Source organism: Anopheles ziemanni, chromosome 3 (assembly GCF_943734765.1).
Source record: "Anopheles ziemanni chromosome 3, idAnoZiCoDA_A2_x.2, whole genome shotgun sequence".
Classification (NCBI taxonomy): domain Eukaryota; kingdom Metazoa; phylum Arthropoda; class Insecta; order Diptera; family Culicidae; genus Anopheles; species Anopheles ziemanni.
The window spans coordinates 77,430,895-77,451,341 of NC_080706.1; the positions used below are offsets into that span (position 1 = coordinate 77,430,895).

At 45.8% G+C, this 20,447-nt stretch overlaps 1 protein-coding gene across 1 annotated transcript; it reads right to left on the bottom strand.

The window, feature by feature from the left end:
* Nucleotides 1–1,969: 1,969 nt before the first annotated feature.
* LOC131288076 (somatomedin-B and thrombospondin type-1 domain-containing protein) lies at nucleotides 1,970–19,880 on the bottom strand. Its single transcript, XM_058317174.1, has 4 exons — nucleotides 19,637–19,880; nucleotides 8,476–8,670; nucleotides 4,219–4,339; nucleotides 1,970–2,303 (listed from the first exon to the last, which is right to left on the bottom strand). The coding sequence occupies exons 1-4, from the start codon at nucleotides 19,878–19,880 to the stop codon at nucleotides 1,970–1,972; spliced, it is 894 nt and encodes a 297-aa protein (XP_058173157.1).
* Nucleotides 19,881–20,447: the final 567 nt, after the last annotated feature.

Here is a 20,447-nt window from a genome sequence, read left to right on the forward strand (position 1 = left end):
ACGGTGGACAGTGTCGCAAAGGAACCTACTTATACAGCTCGGCAACCTCATCTCCTTCGTATTCTATTGAACGGCTCCGGATTAGGACGAGCCCGTGATTTCGAACCGTCAACCCACTGCACTATTGATGGGTCTTTGGCGCTATCGGAAAGCCAACGGTCGTCAAGTAGGTCGACTCATCTCGAACGGGGCATAAATTAACTGCCACCGGGAGCCCGGAAGACGTGGGAGCAAAACGCTCCGGCCGCTCCTTATCCGACGCAGGTGTGACGTACGATGATACGATGTCGATGTTGTTGCGTCGCCGTTTCTTCCGCCGTTTTGACGCGCGGCGCATAATTAGCATAATCGAGCCGTCTAAATGCATGAGTCGGATGTGGCGTAGACCGGGCCGGAATTCTCCGACCTCCGAAGCCAGAAATCAATGGCACACCTTTCCTTCCATCTGAAGGGAAGGCGGTCAGAAGCGGGACGAGGTTCCGAAATGGATTCACCGACGCCGCCGCCCACAATCCGAAGCACCTCGCTAACGGTCTCAATCATTTGGCCATCTCGTCAGACCACCAGGTAATGGGGTGGCCGTAGCGGAAAGCCATTTTCCATGTTGGCATAATTGAATGGGCTCGCAAATGGCCCCGAACGGTTTCCGAGTTTTGACAGATGGTTCGACGGCACAAATCGGGCGTGTGCGGATAGTTGGTAGTAACGGCCAACATAGACACCTAATCGACGAGGCCGTTAAGGCATCTCCGTGATGGTTGATTTGAATATTTAAACCATAACTCCGTCCGTGAACCTCGTCTTCCACTTTTTACCTTTTTTATCCAAACGGTTTTTACCTTTTTAAGTTCCAACTTTCGGATTTTACATTTGTTCCCTAATAAATGTAACACGGTTGTCTGTCGTTTTTTTCCCTATTTTTAATAAATACTTCAGTTTCTTATTTAACCGGCTTAATGGCATATAAAAATAGTCTAATAAAATACTATTTACAGTTAAGTAGATGCTCTTGCTCGGCGGCAATACCGGCGGTGCCACTCCTCTTACGGGCCCCGGCCGTTCCGTGTGATCGGTTTCTTACAAGACTTCTTAGTTAGTCGAAACGAACGCCATCGAGTGGGCGGGACGAAGAATTTCAAAAACTCAAAACTAAAAACTCAAAATGAACAAAAACGAGGAAAAACTCCCCCGCAAGATTAGAGTAAACTGTAGTGGCTCTATTCGCAAGAGAAAACAAATGCAAACAATAAAAGTGAACAATCGGAAAACGCTCTGGCACGTTTCCGTTCCCGAACGGCTTTTCTTCTTCCCCCGCCCGTTACGTTTTTTTTTGTTGTTTGAATTCGTTTTCTTAACTTTAATAATCTGCGTGTGTTTACGTGTGTGTGTGTTTTTTTTTCTTGTTTTATTCGTTAGTGTTAATCTTAAGGATACTCGGTAGCCCTTTTTTTCTTGTGGTTTTCTTTAAATGTGTCATTAACCTCTGCCCGGTTGTGGTGTTTTGGGTTCGGGTTGGTAGAGAAGATTGCGGTGTTTACTTAATTGTGTGTGTTTGTGTGTGTGTCTGTTAGTTATACATTAGCTACGTCTATACGCCTTACACATGACTAATGAAGAAAAAGTGGGAGTGAAAGATGATGGTGATGGGTTGGGTTGGGTTGGGTTGACGAGCGTGGCCTGGGAGGGATGTTCGAGACGGAAAAAGTAAACCATAACTAACGCCTAGAATTACATTAGCCGTTTGTTTTCGCTGCGCCAGGTTCGCTCCAGCCGGTCGCGGTGATATGCCCGGGAGTCGTTTGCCTGCTGAAGAGTCATCTGGACCGAAGCTCCCGGAAGCTCCGTACTGCTCAACCCCGGAAGACGCCCGATGGAGGGAGAGAGAGTGAGGGTATTTGTGTGCAGATGAGGGAGAGAGAGAGGGTGTAAGGAGCGATGAAAGATTGGAAGAAATGGAAGCTGGAGCCGTTTAGACGAAAATGAACTGCGCATCGCTCGAGGGGCACTTCTTCGGCTGGCCCAGCGAGAGGCGCATCCATTTGCCCCGGCAGGCGGGCATGGCGAGCGTGGTGAAGCGGGTGTTCCGCCCGGTGAGGCCGTCGCCCCGGCAGCGATACTTGGGCGTTTCCGGTTCGTCCTCGTCCTGGATCGAGTTGCTCGCGAGCGGCTCGGCGCTTCGGTCCTCATGCAAGGCCTCCAGGTCGCAGCGGACGATCACCCGCTCGCCCTCGGCCAGCCCGCGGTAGGTGTTGTCCTTATGGCACGCCTTGGTCGCCTTGATTACCTCGAACTCGACGCAGTACCTGCGGTTTGAACGATAAAAAGGAAAACATACAGACAGTAAAAGGAACAGCCAGCTTCGTAGGCCGACGTGGCAACATAGATGATTACGGTTTTCCCGAAAATTGGATCTCCATCCCCTCGAGCCTGCCGGGGAGGGGGAGATGAAATTTCAATACCTTTGCTCCACCGCCACACACACACACACGTTGGTTGATTACTGATAGCGAAAATATTACACTCCATACCTTCCTGAGCTTTGGAAGCTCGTCCGGGAAAACGGTAGTCACCGTTAGATACGGCGAAGAAAAAAAATACGGTCGCACAACAAGTGGCATCATATCACAGCCAAGCGAGCGCCGGATTCGCTTGACGGCAAACTACACGGGAAAAGACTCGCCGACGTAATCGAAAACCTTCTTTCCCGCCATCTCGGGGGTTGAAACCCGAGATCCCAAATATGTCGAGTACGTGCCGAGTCGGACGTGACCGAGACCGTAACGACGACGGCGTCGATTCCGATGCTTGTTGCTTGGCCGAACTCGAGGTGTCAACCCGGTGAACGGTACCGGTGTACGCATAAGGTACCGACCCGGTTTCGGAGTGACTCCACCACACTTTGAGATTCGATTCTACCGATCAGCTACCGGAAACCCGACTCATACGCACTTGCTGGGAGGAAAAAGGGGTCATGGAGGGTCACGTACGGGCAGGAATTGACGACCTTCCAAATGCGATGAGTCGGTGCAAAGCTTCCGAAAATGAAACCAACCCATTTTCGAAGGTTAACTTAATTTTTACTTCTGTTTGCCTACGACTATCACGAGCTGCTAGGGCGAAGGTTGGAGGAAATTAGATCCAGATTCTTTTCAATGCCATTATCCTTTAGCTTAATTGTCAAAAAAAGGCAACAATCAGTTTATTGGGGATGTCTAATAAAAGAATTTTCTCTCTTAGAAGTTTGATTTACCCAATTTGATTTTTAAGTTCACCCACGATCTCTGGAGTTGTTATATAACAATAAAAGTTTTCTCATTTGGAACATAACTTCTCGGTAGTATCTAAGAACTTCTGATAGTCCAACCGTTTCTTTTAACTTTTTCAATTGTACTTTAGATTTTACCAAAAGTTATCATATGAGGGTAGCGGTCTTTGGTGCAAAGACTCACTCAATGAAGGCTGTGTATGTTTTGAAATGAGCGATGAATGCTTTTATCTTTGAAATATTCTCTAGAACAATATTTTTCAAAACTAAAATTGAAATATAAATTTTAAAACAAGGTAAATCTGACGGCCGAACCGCTTTAAATATTTTGTCTGTGGAACTCTGACTGCAATTCTTCAATTGAATAATTTTAATGCAAATAAAATTAATTTCCAAAGCATCAAAAGATCGTGAAAAAGTTTAAATAGAGATCTTTAAATTTCAAACTCATAAAACATTATATGATTCTTTATGATAAGTGCAGTTTAACTCATCGTTATGGGCGATTTTGAAGAGGAGAAAAGACAAAAACAGCATACAAAAAACAAAGATGAAGTAGAATGCTGCTAAATGTAATTGTTTCACTAAACGATCAAACCAGACAAAGCCACGAAAACGAAGAGTTAAATTTCAAAGTGTTGTGCACTGTTTCATGAAAAGATTCGATGTGCCTTAGTAAAGCTCATCTAGAACGACACTTTCAAACCAATTGGCGCCTTTGTTTGTAATGTGGCTTTCGAGAGAAATCTACGTCCTTCGCAGAATCGTCGTTCCATTAATCGTCCCGCGTTCAAGTGCAGGCGAAAAACTGGACGCCAGTAATCGAATGCGCCCGTCGCTCGGAAGCTGAGGGTATCGCAAATGGTTACAAATCGATAAGTCACTGCACCCAGCAGCATCCCGCCCCGTTGTCGCATGACCGCCCGTTCCCTTCGGTGGTCGGTGTTACTTACTCATTTCCTCGGTTGTGCTTGAATGCATTCTTGTAGCGCAATCGTAGATTTCGCCGGATGTCGCTGGTGTCGTTCTCGTGGCGGCTCTTGGAGAGGGCGGCCGGCAGGAGGAGGGCAGTTTCTGGGGAAGAGAATGGAAGAGAACGGAGGGAAAACATACCATCAGCGCGTGCAACGTGAGAACGGGTAAGCAAACGGGCTGGAAAAGCGGATGGAAAATCTAATCCCGTCCCGGTTCCCCTCGTCCTTTCGGAGGTTTCCCTCACGTCAGTTATTGGTGGTTGGTGGTCGGTTCTCGTTTTTGTGTCGGGGCTGAGCGCGTCGTGAAAGTGGCAGCTTTGCAATCAAGCTCCACTCAGGCAAAGTTTTTGATTATTTTAGCCAACCGAACCGACGCGACGGAGACTGGGTCTGACCAGTGGACGTAGCTCGTCCTGCTCTGGAAGGTGCACAGGGAAGCCAGCGAACCCGACTGACCCGGTTTGCAATGGTGCAACGCCGCCCGACCGAGACGATGTGCTGAAAGGCCTGCCCGGTGCATCCTTTCCGATTTTGCTCCAATAAATCAGGCTGCGGTAAGCTGCAGGCATCGCCCGCTTTCCCGTCCCGAACGGTGCAGTGTTTCTGCCGCCCGATTGATAGTGTTTCCTCGTGCTTCGAAATCACGACACCGCGAATGTTGTGCACTGCGGACCACCGCTGAAATATGGACACTAATCTAATGCACCCAGCGTTGCACGCGGAATTGCAGCAGGTATGCAAGGATATATGGACTTAGTGAGTGGCTCGGGCGGAAGGAGAACTGATGCAACAAACCCCTTCCGCCAGTGGTGCACCTCTACGAAGGCTGTCATGTTACAAATAAGAAAGGATAAACTGCTAAACTAACTAAAGATAGGAGTTCCTTTCATTTGTAAGCGAACTGACACAATTGCTTAATTCTCTTGCGTAACACTGGACGAGTTTGATCCCGTTGTAAGTTTTCACTATTTGGTAGCCCTAATTGAGACTTTTACTTATAGAAGCAACGATTTACGTGTCAAAGGGATTAAAAACTTGTTTAATAAAATGAAATGAAAATCATGGTTCGAAATAAATTTTATAGATTTCATATTGCATTTGCTTATCCTAACATATTGGATTGCAAAAACAAAATGAAAATTGATAAGTAAAACCAATTAAGTTGTTAACGTACCCATTTCTCATCAATTAAATCAATTCAAGTTACAAGAAATAAATGAAATTAATTACTCACGGTTGGAAAACCAAATTGGTGGATATTTGGAAAATATTATCAAATTAACGTTTGATATGAATTTCACATCGATGGTTTGTGAATCAATTTTTTTACGAACTTGATATTAATAGGCGTTTACATGCATTTTAAATCGTTAAAAACACTTCAATTCACAGGAATAAAACAGTCACTTGCTGATAGCTAACGAGTTCGTGCAAAAGAAACTATATCAAACGATGTTTCAACATTAATAATAAAACGATTTACGAAACTGGAAATGCAATAAAAAAGAAGCCCATTTTCCTACACTCTTTATCCTCGTATGCAACGTCCACCGAATGTTGGAGATAGGAATTTGGTGAATGTTCGCTTTGCTGAACGGGCTTCGAATTAAGCTGCAGACCGTGGCGCACGTGCCGGAGCTTCATCGCGCTGATCAAACAGCTTTATTATCCTGGTAAACACAGCGCCGAGAAAGTCTATTAAAATGTAAATCGCTGTCGTCGCCCTATCGGGCCTTCACGCTTTTAATCACTGCCCAACCGGGCCAGAGTTCTGCGGTGTCCGTCGGTTTTATCTGTTTGGGTGGGATAAATTTAATTCACCCAAAACCGAGATCCAAACGGTGCTGGTGGTGGTTATGTTGTGGTGGTGGGAGATGGGGAGATTCTCTCGTATGGAAAAAAGGGCTTACAAAATCCAACGGCATCGCAGAACCTTCGTGTCCCGTCAATGGCGTTACGGGAAAAGCAAAACGAGTAGACGAAAAAAAAAAACGAAATAAAACACGTAAGGGCTTACGTTTGCCCGGATCTTTCCCGGAACATTCCGATCCGTTACAAACGAGCTTCGCGAATCCGAACGGCGTGTGCAATATACAGACACGGCTGGCGGGAGTCCCTTGTATTCGACTACAGAACAACTTTGACACCGACCGTGGCCATCAATCATTGGATTGGGCCAACCAACAGCGAGAGGAGAAACCTGGCAGTTTCCGTGCCGAGCCATCTCGGAGTAAAAAACAAACAAACAAACGAGAACGAAGATGAACACAATTCCAACAGCACGCACGCATGTGGGCTGTAAAATATACTCAGGTTTGTCCCGCTGTGAAGGACGAGCAGGGCAAGCGAGGATAAAAACACACACACACGAAAACAAAATGGGGAGTAACATCGAGCACCGAGTCTGACAGCTATTGATTGTCATGCGTGATAAAATGTTCAATTTCAAATTTGGCCAACAAACGCCGAGTCTTTCGGAGACTCGGTCCGAGCACCGAACTTCGTCCTGACGTGACAAGGTAACACAAAAATAAGCCCTGTGGAAGTAACAAGCTCAAAATGGGCAGCGATGGGGTAAGAGAACGGTCAAGGGCTTGCAAACGTCATCGTCAAAGTTTCTTTGACCCTTTGCACACTCAGCGAAGAGTTAAAAAACTTGTTGAAAAACGATCACATTCGGAAACAATATCCGCATGAAATGGAAGCGAGTACCATATAGGTTGAAAGCAGCCAATTCTAGCAACTCACAAGTGAATTGTAAAACGAAAACAAAAACAAGTTCACCGAGCTTCACAATAGTTCGTAAATCATGCTAACCGATCGCAAAACGAAAAAAAGAGATCCTTTGATCCCAGCGAGGCCGTGCTTCGGCCATCCCTACGTTTGCCATTTTGTCTCGTTTTGGGGGCAATACATTTCCATTCCAGTGACGTATGTCTCGGCATGCCAAAAATGTACATAACGAACCAGTGTTGTTTTTTCTTTGCTGACGTCGCCTGTAAGCCATAGCCTGTTGTTAGCAATAGAACTCATCAGACACAAAGGACACTGCTCTCATTTACTATGGAAAAGCATACAGCTACTCTCGAAAAAGTTAGTACAACTATCATTGTCGGAGCCCCGTCGAAGTTTTATGTGCAAGGTAAAGTATGACAAGGAAAAAGTTTACGAGCGTCAAATAATGGAAAAGTAAGCATTTAGTCATCCGTATACGTTCCACCGTTTGACCCGTGACGTTTTAAACAATTGTTTCTTCTCGAGCTTGATATTGTAAGTGTTCTAGCTTATTCCACAAAACCAGAATGTTTCTTTTTACTTTCCCTTTACTTTTACAAGTTTAATCAGTTTTCTCGTAGACCGGTAATGTCACCGAGGGATTGCTAAAAATGTTACATGACCATTCATTAATAATGAATGTTATATATGCAACGGGGGTCCGCGACAGCCGAGCGGTAGCGTCGGTTAGAAAATCGGCCCATGAGCGCCGGGCTCATCACCTCGACGGCGTGGGTTCGAATCCCAACCGAGACCGGACCCTCCTCTGTACGAGAGGACTGACTATCCACGTACAACAGGGAAACAAGTCTCGTAAGCCCCTTAATGGGCCAGGCATGACCAAGATATCGTTACGCCAAGAAGAAGAAGATATATGCAACGGCAGCAATGTTAGCCCAGGCGTAGCTGGCAGCACGGACTGACTGACAGCACACACACCGGACGGCCTGGCAGCACGGACGTTTGACAGCTCGTCTAGATAGAATGGCATTCTGTGCTAAACTATCATCGCGAGTGGTCATTATCAAAAGCATACAATAAAGAGTGAATTACAAATTGTTCAATTTTTCCGAATGAACGTCTCCATACACGCGTACCATTAGTACTTCTTAGTCATAACGACTATGTTTTTGTATCTTTTCTTACTAATTCTGTTATAAAGTCAAATTTAGTAATTTTGCTTTTAAAATGTTGCCCAGTTTCCGTACGTTATAGACCAATTTGAATTTATTTTAATTAGTTTGGAGATTTTTCATGTGTCCGTTCAATGTTTCTTGAAATTTTGAAGGTTAGGATTCGAGTTTGTGGTCAGAATTATTGGACAAAATTAAAACTTGTGCGTGTACCATCGCTTTCGGGATTCACTGTGAATGTATGAAAGTCATTTCAATTTCGCATCCCGCCGCCACAGCAGCCACATTTTGACGATGTGAAAGAGAACGGAGAGGGCACCGTACTTACCACGGAGTGCTTTCCGATCGTGATGATTGTGGCATTTCAGTCCCTGGCAACCGCGCTTCTGCACCAGCGACGGACAGTGTTTGCCACCGTTTTGCGGTTTCTGCTCGATGATGCGGGTGCGCGACATCATCCCGTTTCCGCACGCCGTGTCGCACTCGCTCCACTGGCCCCATTCGCTCACGATGCAGTCGATCACTAGATTTGGAAAAAGGGGAAACGAAAAAGGAAAACCGGAAGAGAACATGACCATGAATGAATTGATAATGAGGTGGACGTAAATATAAAACACATACACAAAAAAGACAATACACCACGGTGCGATTGCGAGCTTGTAAAAGGAAGGTTTAAAATGTTTGCGACGAATGGGTTCACTCTTAATGTCCTGTTGGTGGTTTGGTAAATTCGTTCCGGCATTGTTGCTTCTCATTTCCGGCACAACCGACGTAGAATAATCTCACATATGGAAAAAGAGCGCTGTGGTTTTGTGGTTGTAGAACCATTTTTGTTTCGCAATACTGTTTCACTGTGTGTTGGGGTTAAATTTGCTAAAGCAAACAGTTGGGTTCTATATTCATTTCATCTGTTTACCAATGGACATATCATCAAAACAGAGACCTCTATTTGGAGCAAAGAAAGCTTACCTCATCCTGGTGGCACCGCGTAGAACATAAACGTACAAACTGTTTGTTCAGAGTTATTACGGTCGCAACGACCGCGATGGTAAAACATTTTTCAATTTATATTCAATTTTATTAATCAACTCCAACTGCTCCCGGGGACACAGACAGACACAAACAGCAAACGGCAGCAGGTTGGCAATAACTTGTGATTTGATCCGCAATTCGAAACCATCCCAAGGCAAAAGAAGAGCATTCCACCATTGGCTTTTATGAGTCGGATCGATCAATAAAAATCTGCAATTTTCCTTTGCCCCGACCGCCGCACCCGATGGCCCCTGTTTCGAGGACTTTATGTAATGGCGTCGCCGGTCGTCCGCGATGTTTGCCTATTATGGTGCGTTCCCTTACAAGGGGACGTGAACGCTGAGTTACGAAAGCACCGGTGGAGGCGCCAGGAAGCGCCCCAATACCTTGGGTGGCTATAAATGGAAACAAAACAGGACAAACACGATGGCAAAACACTGCCACCGAGAGACTTCCGACGAACCGGGGCCCGCTTCGACACATTTGACTGCCGGCAGGCGGAAAGGGAACCGTCCTTCGGGGTGGTTGAGGGTGGCTTGACACAAGTGCATCTCCTTCGTCGGTCTTATTGCGCCGTCGGGCACTGTCAAGGGCGAATAACCCAAGGGCTATTGTTTTCCGGCCTTATTATTTATGTAATATCCGATACGTCTTGTGGTGAGAGCATTGTCCCGAGCGAGGAAGAATTGGCTCACTTATGCGTGGAGTCCCCGGGTCCCCTTCGTTGGGTCGATGAGTCCGACTACTTGTTGGAGGGTACGGGTCCGGTTCCGGAAGCTCGCACTCGTTGCTCCACCACACACGAGCCCTAAACGGTTTTCCGAAGCACATCCCGAAGCCGGACCGACGACGAGTGGTGCTTGTGTGCGCAAAAGCTTTTCCCCCCATTGTTTACTCGCCACATGCCGGTACGTAAACAGCCGCTTCCTAGTCCGGTTGGCGGTTGGGAAGAGTGTGCTGTAACACGTCCCATAATAGGTTGGCCAAGAACAACAGTACAGGGCGCTAGGACTAGGGCCAGAAGTTGTTTTACCATTTACGTACTTATCGAAATGGGGAAGTGGCTGCACTATAACACTCTCGCCCGCTTCTGGACTAGCTCTCGGTTCCAAATGTCTTCCAATGGCGGGAAGCCCCGAGCGGTCTGAAAGGTACAGTACATCGCGTTGGTCCATTCAGTCTCGAGAATCCGACCCGACTGCTGATTGTGATGGACAATAATCGACACTTAGTACGCTCATCCTACGCTCTTCGTCAGGAAGGTGCAGCTTGTCCGGGGATTGAAAATCTTTTCCAGCAATGCCCGATGCGATGGACATCATATTTTTATGTGTGTTGTGTGTTGTGTGCGTGTGTGTTTTCGCAAAAAGCAATTGCTTCTGCAGGCCCACACCTCAGTGGAGTGCAGGAAATGACAGATATAAACTTTTATGACAGCTGCCTCGCGAAGCACGCAGCTCTATCTCTCTGATGGCAGCTGGCTCGATTCGCTTCCACCGACTATTGCTCCCCGGAGTCCATCGTGTGACTCCCAATGGTCGAGGGAAAATCTGCATCACACCGTGGTGGTACCAGAATGGGGGGTGGACGTTGGGTTTGGAGTTCTGGAGGATTGTCCGCAGCACCCCGACTTACCAAACACCGTGTAAGCCGATGAGGTTGATTATGGCCATGCGGGGCTTCAGCACCTTTCTTTACGAGGCATGAAATATTATTACCTTTTATTCGCCGTAAACATTCACCCGAAGGGCTAGTCACTTTATTATGATTAGCATGGCACCGTGGAGATTCCCCGCCGTCACTCCGCCCGGGCGAGGATCGGGACATCGCCAACATTGCATGCGAATCGGTGATTGACCCGCTGCGAATTACAAAACTGAAGCCCGGACAAATCCTGCCATCGCTTGAATACGCTTACCGTGGTGCGCTGTCTGGAACCTTCCCGCAAAGGGATGTCTTCTGATGGATGGACACGAGATTACACGCTCGTTTGAAGGTACACTTTATCTGATGGAATGTCTACCGGCCGGGTCTACGCCCCAGCCGTACTGTCACGTTTTGGCATGTGGTCACGCACAGGTGGTTCGGTCGCGTTTCGAGCCGGGCGTGACACGAATGATTCGCGGCATGTCAGACGCGGCTCTTTACGATTCAATTTCGATAGGAACACCGTGTTAAAAAGGAATGTTCCCATTTCTTTACACCTGAAAACCATAAACTCAATCTTTACTACAAAACAGAATTCATTCTTGTTCCACCAACCAGGCCATGGCCAGTACCAGGCTCAGTAATCGCCAACGTTTGACGGGTGAGGCGACCATACTGTGGTAGTACAATCATTCGCCCAGGAATTGCTAGCGAAGCGGCTTAGAAAATTATGGTTGTAAATTAATACCATGTGGCTGACGCCTTAATCCATTGTGCTCGTTTGCCTCGAACCATCAGATAACGATTGCAGGAATTCAACCTTTATCGGAGATACCACAATTTCCTTCGCTTGCAGGAACGCTTTGATGTTCTCTGATGGTAGAGCACGTTGGAAACGTTCGGAAAGCCTTCGTACGCGGTGGCATTCGATTGGAAACCGCTGATGGTAGAAACCATCTCAAAGGCTTATGGCAACATCAAACCAATGCCTCATTGTGATAGGATCTTGCCATGCGTGTGACAGTAGTCCCGGGGGGGAAAACTTCAGTCCCACGTAAGGCACATCGAATCTTATGTTGGAATGGAAACATCGTGCGGATCGATCTGGAATTTCACTGTCTATTTGGTTATATTAGAACAATAATTCTTATTACGTTTCTAAGTCTATGCCATCTAGATTCTATTAAAAACTGAAGCCTTTTTTGAAGTCTCGGTTGAAATCGAGTATTGTACTGAAGAAACCAATGATCGTCATCAGTTGCTTGTTTGTTTTAATATACAAATCATTTATGAATATCTGAATGTTTTAAAACAAGAAACCAACAAGTTCGTCCAAACGATTAACAAATGCTTCACTGTTTCTTAACTTGCGAGGAAATCCAGGATGGGAATAAAAACTGAACGTGGAAAATTATGAAACATTTTACTTTGATCGTGGAAAACAGGATGATTCTGTTTTTTTTTGCCTGTGAGATTAAAAACGATAATCTACGCTTACGGAATACCTTCAACTTTCCATTTTTTTTTGTTAGTTTGTGGTGTTCAACAAGTTTTAAATGTTTTAAAAGTTATTTGCACGCAACAAATTCGTTCGTTGTAGTTTACAACCAGATGGCGGTTTTTGTGTTGTGTTTTAACAATTTAAACGCCAAAGGGAATTACATTGGTATTAAAAAAACAAAACACCGCGTAAATTTCTATTAAAATCCTTTTCATTAATTAAAGCTCTTAGCGACGCTAGTGCAACGCCACTCGCTTTAGCATTCCTCTTCGTTATGATAATTCTCCTAACGATGTTAGTCCCGCGATTCGTTAGCACACACGTAGAACCAGAGCACCCGCGTGGAGGGAAGAAAAATATAAAAAGATGTATAATGCCATGGCCCTACGGCTCTTCAGGCCCATTTTGACCTCGTTCGACGTTGATCCCGACAGAATACGCTGTACTTGAAATGAATATTGCATATATGTACCATCGTTCTGACGGCGAGTTCTGGTAAAAGTTGAACGAACATGGGAAGAAAAAAAACGGTTGACAAGAAACAAAAACACACACACACACACATTTCCGGATGAAGCAACATTGTACTGCATCCTTTTGCGGGGCAGGCGTGCCATTGGAAAAGGGTGACACAAAACACGGGACACCATTTTGCACTCCATTCGAGAGTTTTCTTTTTCTTTTTTTGCATCGTGGACGTGCCGGGCAATGGCATGTTTCCCGACAGTCCGATGGGACTAATTAAAGGGATAAAAAGTGTGTTGCTAAAACATGGCAGGGAGAACTTCGAGGGTAAATGTACTGGATTCCGTTGCATTTCCTGCAGGGTTCTTCTGGGAACGATTTTAAGCTTTTAATTTTCGTGATACTTAGTTTGGTAGAGATTAGTTTGATAATTTTGGAGTGCTTTAAAGCGTTTTGGTACATGTTATCGATAGGAAGCTTAAATGAAATAAAACTCGTGGATGTATCGCATATATCCGGTTCATTATTCGTCTGTGTTGAAGTAAGAACAACAAGAAACGTATTGTTCGAGCGAAGAATATAGAGCTGAAAGGATCAAAACCCCGAAATGAGATAAACTGTATTCGACAAAGTGAAGCCCGCTGCTTTTAAGTGCCAGCCAATCTTCCTCATCCGTGGATTGTTTCAAAACTTTTGCGGTTGGCAAGATGCGCGCGTAGGGCGCATCCATCCCATACGCTCATGCATAATTCAATGGCCGGAGGAACTCGACGAGCAACCAGGGGCGGCCTCTAATGCTGTGTACTCCCCGCTTCGCCGAACCCAGGCGCGGCTCATCGACTCCAGCTTGGCTGAGCGAGCCAGACAGAAAAGTTCGCCGGCACGCGTAGGCGCAGCCGACTGCAGCCAATATTCGCATATTAAGCAATCCACCAACTTACGAGAATTGCAAATGAGCCGCTTCTCCACGAGTTCAGGCGGGTTTGCCGGTTTTGGTTCGCTTTGTTGAAGAGTTTTTCCGCACACTTTCAGCATCTTTTCTGTTCCTAGCCTGTTCCTAGGCGGTTCTGCCCCGAAGCCTTATGGGTTTTGCGACTTAGCGTCAGGGTTTCGACGAGAAAAAATTGAAGCCACCGAGCAGAGCAGACTACAAATCAGGTTGGCGTGAACTTTACGCCAAACGGTTCTTGGCCCGCGAGTTTGCGAGAGTTGAGCGAACAAAAATACTTTAACATTTTAAGTAATTTTGGCAGACGGTACCAGAACCTGGGTAGGGCACGTGCAGAAGTACGTAACCTAGCACTAGCGAAATTGTGTTTTTAACATTTTCACCACCCCAGCTGTATCCGAAATCCCCGAGGTCTGACCTATGCGCCACTGGCTTCGGATGAGATGTAGCATTTTCGGTGTCTTTTTCTTCTCGCCCAAACGTAAATTATTTACAGCGTGCCGGAACAGAGTGTAATTTAGATGTAAAACATTTCCATCCGGCCGGAAATCGGTGTTCGGTGGCGCAGGGAGCGTTTTCTCGCGACGATTGTTCAACTGTCCGTTGTAGCACTTGGGGGGATTTGTGCGTTTCTAAATCGTTGGGGGACTGAAGAACGGCACACGCTGGAGGCCGTTCGTTCCATAAAGTTCGAGCCGGCTGGCGGGACTGAAAACAACCTTCATTATCATGAAGTTCAAGTTAAACTGTTTGTCTAACAAATTGCTATCGATGATGGTGGTCGGGAAGTTCCATTATTTGTTTTCCGAGCCTGCCCGGCGGGTCCTTCCGGCTGGCTTGCTCTCGAACTTGGCGAGTGAAAAGCACTTCATCCCGCTGGAAGAGGAATATCGTCGAAGTCGTGAAGTGCCGGAGGAGGAGGACTTGCATAAGTAGAATTAGTACAATATTGAATTATTATTATGCATGTCATACAGCTGTTCGTTGGACGAACCCGCCCCGAGGGGGAAACACCGAGCATGCTGGACATTCCATCGCCATTGGACGAGGTGGGCGGAAATGTCGGCAGCTTGTGATGGAAATTGTCAGCTTCCTGGCCGGCGCACGAATGCAGCTCATCCGTCATCTACCACGTGCTCATCGTCAAATCATCAACTGTTCGTTAACCGGGCTTATCCCAAGAAGCTCGTTCTTCTTTGTACCGAACCTTGTGACGTTCACGTGTACAGCAGTGTGAATGAAAGAGAAATCGCAGGACGGGAGGTACCTCGGGTGACGGAAGCCCCAGGCTTCAACATTGCATGCACGTACATCTCCGCCCACCCTCCTGGGATGCAGTTCGAGCGGAGGAATTCAGTGCACCGTACGTCATTGTGATGAATTATTGAAAATTTGCATTTTCTTTCAATCGTCCTAATGCAATGAGTTTTGTGTCCCCTCGCCCGGTAGCTTACTGACCGCACATAAAGCCCGGAAGTCAGATGTCTTGCAGCGCAGTGGCACAATGGAACAACTTCCATGAAAGAGACTGGTCCTTCGTACGCCATGGACGGACGGTTCCAATTTGCCAACAAAGAGTGGTTGCGTAATGAGATTGTTAATAAAAAGGAAAATAGTTCCACGGTACAGGACCCTGAGAAAGTTCTGTTGTGTGGTTTGAGAAAGGTTCTGAATATGGCCAAAATAAAACAAAAAGTAGAGAACATTTGGTTCATTCTCTGATCCTTCTTCTTAGTTCTAACGATATTTCCAAATTCATTTTAAAGATCTCTCGTTAACACAAACAATTTGTTGTTCACTCTTTTTCTGTTGCAAAGCGAAATAAAATAAGCTCTACCTTTTTCTGCCCTGAAATATCTTGAGCCCCCCGGATCAGAAACGTAAACATCTGCCTGTATAATTTGACAGTTGAAGCAACTGGATCTATTGAAACTTCCGGTTGTTTCTCCTCTCGCCAATCAACGAACCAGCTGGGCCGAAGACAGTGAGACGGAAAAATCTCACGGTGCGATGGCTCGGTACTAGGGGAAAATTTGGTCATAATGAAAAACGAAGTCAACATTAATAGAATATTTTCCAACCCTTTCCATCACCTCCTGCCTGGTGGCTCGAAAAAAGTTGTCCGGTTTTTCTTTTGGCGACGGGTCGGGAAATCAACGGGGAAACAAAACACCCCAGTGCAGGGTTAGCTGGTTCCCTTTTCGGGTAGAAATGTCGAACCCGAAGGACAACATCGCTGCTGAGGTCTTAAGGCGGGCGTTGGGGCCTTTGTTTCACCTGGGCGTCCGGGCTTGCCATTACCATTTTCATTTGCATTCTAGGGTTTTCGGTTTCGTTCGCTCGCAGGTCTTGGTCCTGGCGATGCGGTGCGATGTAAAAGTTTTGCGGAGAAAAGCGCAGGCGGTGTTTTTTTTTTGTTTTTTTGCTGAATTTTCATTTCGTGCCCAAGATGACGACGGTGACGTTTGGTGATGCTGATGGTAACGGACGGGATCCGACGGGAAGTTAGTTAGGAAAGCACCGGAAATGGTTATTTTACGGCTTGGGTTAGTTGCTTTTGCCTTATTTCTCAGTTGCTCGCGTTGGTTTCATACGGAATTTGTATTCCATCTCCCCCCCCCCCCCCCCCCCTTCTCTTTCTCTCCGGGTGCGATTTTGTTTTTCGGGCGGCTTTGCATCAACATATTCATAAACTATGACATACCGGCCCGGAAAATCACGAGTACCCGCCCCAAAACTTTGCCAGCCCCATCGGTTGTATGTCACCATTTGCGGGTCATCGTCTGTCGTTTTGATGAAACTGCATCCCGAAACGGCAAGACCCCTCCCCGCCCTCTTCGTCCCGAGGAGGCGTGAAGGTATGACGGGATGTTTTAGATGCAAATAAATTGTGCCCTGGGACGGTGAACATTTCCATAAATAATGGGGGATAATGTAGGACGGCCAATATATGCATATGAACGTGGGTTCTCTGTTAGGCAATTTTTTTCCTAGATGAATGCACATACACATTCATTGCAGACAGAGCGAACCATTTAAATCAGAGGGGTTTTTTCGGTATTCACATGAATGGCAAAGCCGTTTTTTGAGATACTTTTAACTATTACTCTACAGCACTTTTATTCTAATGAATATCAAATGTTTTGACAAAAAGGCTCCTACGAAAATAGTTCACAATCACCATCCATGAGTACCACTACCAAAGACCAATGATTGACTATCGTGCCGGATGTGCATAGATTTCCCAATTGCTACAATCCGCCCGTTCATTAGCATGGATGCTTTGTGTCATTCTGAAGGGCGCTATATGGCATTTAAAAACCGGGGGGAAAATATCGAAAAGTTGCCTAAATTTGCTCTGTCGTAAAAACACACACATTGCGACCTGAGCGCATCGTACACGCAACCGGTCGAGAAACGTAGTGGAAAAACGATTCCAAAACCCTTCGGGCCGTTCTGTGCTGGACGCCCTGATGGATCGGAAAATGGGCACTAAAAATAATATGCTGCACCACGTTGCAGCAGCAGAGGAGTCGCTCGAGGCGGCAGACCTGATGGTTTCCCGCGCGTATATCGCTCCGCTGAGTGCTTGATTTATGATGGTCCCGTTGCGGTAGCCGAACCCCGCGTGATTCATAGCTCAACGTGGCAATTAATTATGCAATCATTGCCTTTTCTCCCCCTCAGAAACTCCACACCACAGAAACACCCACTGTTCGATGATGGGAAACTTGGGAAACGTGGGTGGACGATGGAAGAATGTATGAAAATAGAAAGAAGAAACCATACTAAACAAATCTGCCCGCCAAAAAATCCCCCCGGAAATGGTATTCATGCGAAACGTGAAGAAGGGTTGATCGCTTTTTGGACCGGGGAAGAAAAACGATTCCACGCATCTAATCCTTTTCCAGTGCCCAATGTTTTGCAAAAGTAATTTTAAGCTGCCCTGCTCTCCAACTTTCCAATTACTTTTTCCACTCAACCGTGGTCGGGAAGGGTCGATGGGAATGGATTAATGGAAAGCGGACAAATCGATCGATTCGCCCGTCGTACGCTCCGTTAAGTTCGCGCTCGCCACCGCCCATTTTCTGCTCGATGCGTTTATTTATCATTTTGGCGCAGAGATCTAATGCCACGGTGGGTAATTTATATTTGCTTGACACCGGGCAGTCCGATGGGAAATGGGGATCGTGTGGAAATTTAAGGACCCGAGGAATGTGTGCGATGCTGTTACAGCTGGAAGGGATGGGTCCCTGGGATGCAGTTTCGAAGAAAGCGGCGAATGCACTCGTTGATTAATCGTGGCATTAGTGTGATTGATGAAACCCAAACGCTCTTCATTTGTTTTGTTTTAATGGACCGACGTATTAACTGCAGTTCCTTTCTTCCAGTGTTTTAATCGGGTTAATAAATAACACGCTCATTTAAGTGAAGGTGAGCTTAAATACCAGATTTATTTTAACTACAGTACAATTATTTTATTAAAAATGTTCTTATGACACTTCAAAGGAAATTATTCAGACAATTTAGATGATTGTTCTGCCAAGTTAAACAACAGCCCAACGGCATTTGTGACAGGTTCAAATCTTTATATAGTGTTGCGCTATAAGTAGTACGACACTTTTCAAACATAAGAGTTTTGTTATAATTTACCTATCCATTCCATTTATCCATTCAGAATGTAAAAAAATTGCTCGTGAAAGTGACAAATTTAACACTAGAATCCAAACATCGCAACACAATTTTCGATTCTAATATCTCAAAAACGGCTGAAAATGAAAAAACAAGGCTTTTCTTACAATTTAAACCTACATAAAATTTAAACCAAAAACGAAAATATGGGATTTCTCTGTTCGACTCTGTGAACCAAGTTGACCACCCGAAGAATGCTTTAATACATGGTATTTTTGAAGTATATTTATTATTTTTAGTATATTTGTTGACTATCTTTTAGGGCCTTTGAAGTTTTGATGCTCCTTTTCATTATTGTGTGTTAAAAGGGCGGTCAAAAAGACAACTCAAACGCATTCGAGCAAGATTCCAAATTAATTCTAGTGTAAAATTATTTGATTTCGAATCAAGTTGGCTTTACAAAACCGCAACTAAATTGCCCACAATTAATTTAGTTGTAGAAGAGTTTTCTAATGTCCGTATTGAATCTCTTTTAAATATTCTAATGGTTCCATTAAATGAGGCCCAAACATATCGAAAAGCAAACAATTTAATTTCGATACAAAATCAATTTTTAATGCGAATCAAAACTAAAAATCGAATAAACCACCAAAAAGAAATGTTACGTTATGATAACAATATTTCCTTATAGAACCTCTGCATATATATGGCCTTAGCAGCCGGTCCTTTAACATTAATAGAGGTCTATGTCACCAGATTAGCTTGCGAACGCCCAGGAAGCTGGATTCAATAGCCCTACTGGTGTAAATCCTCGACGAAGAAGAAGAAGAAGAATAACCTCTGCATATAATCATCAGAAAATTTATATTTAATTTCAATTTCTTTATCTCAAAAGCTTTAAACAATTATGAACCCAAATATTTAAGATGAATTTAAATTTATCAAAATTTTATGTAATGAACAAAGTAGTACAATAAACATCAATCAATTGAAACAAAAACGAAGGGAAAAACGCGAAGCATCAAAAGGAAAAATGTTATCTCGCTTTTACATAATACATTGTAATTTGTAGTGGAACGACCTTTCAAATGTGTGTAAAACCTGTTCACACCCGCTAACGCAACGTTCAGACGACTAATCGGTATCGTTTGGACCGTGAGCATCTATCACCTAGCAATCGGGCCATCCGCGGGGGATATTTCCGTCACGCCGTAAACGGCACCATAAAACAGGGTAAATCGGATAATCGCCCAACACACTTACCTCCGCAGTGGGACTTGAAGTCGTCGCAGCAGTCGCCCAGCTTCAGGCAGGCGTGATCACAGTAGCACGGCTTATCGTTCAGGTCCTCGATGATCGCGTTCAGCGGGGCCTTCTGCACGACGCACGACGAGTCGCGCCCATTGCAACATAGTGTGGCCTCCCGGCAGGAGCCACCGTATGCGCCCCCGATCAGCACCGCCAGCGGCACCAGCAACACCGCGAACAGCACGTACCGTGCGCCCATGTTGATCGTCGCTCTCGTCGGAGTGTTTCGCCTTACTTCACCCCTCGCTTTTTCTTGTTCTTTTCAACACGCTTCGTCTCAAAGCTTACGACAGCCGGCGGATGCTGAGCCCTGCGGGGGGGTTAGGTTCTCGATGCAAACCCTTGGCGGTGGTTGGCTCTGGCGTTTCGTTCGTCTTGGTCCTCTCCTCAGCCCAATGCTACCGTGCGGCGCAAATTGAGCTGGCGGCACCTCATCGACACTGCACTTGCACTTCTCCGCGGCACGCTGCACTGCAACCGGACCGCAAGCCGACGCACGTACACACGAAACTCGAGGCCTGGCCTAGCACGACACAACACAACACTCGTTTGCTACGTCTGGAAGATGCTGCTGGGGAATTAACCGGGAAGATTAAGCAACACGAACGATATAAACGATAAACGAACGCCGGTGGCGACGGTTGCACGTCTCCCGGGCACGGCGTGAGTCCCTGGGCGTGTATGTCCGATAATAAATTGCTTTCGATTTCGGCGATTTGCTGCCGACGGTGTATAATTGCGCACCGGAAAGTGAAAGAAAACGGTG

Excerpts from the sequence above, each read along its gene's own strand:
- LOC131288076 (XM_058317174.1), bottom strand. The coding sequence starts at position 19,880 with ATGGGCGCACGGTACGTGCTGTTCGCGGTGTTGCTGGTGCCGCTGGCG. Across the intron at positions 8,671-19,636 it reads CTTCAAGTCCCACTGCGGAG|TGATCGACTGCATCGTGAGC; the intron begins GTAAGTGTGTTG and ends TTCCAAATCTAG. Across the intron at positions 4,340-8,475 it reads CGATCGGAAAGCACTCCGTG|AAACTGCCCTCCTCCTGCCG; the intron begins GTAAGTACGGTG and ends TCTCTTCCCCAG.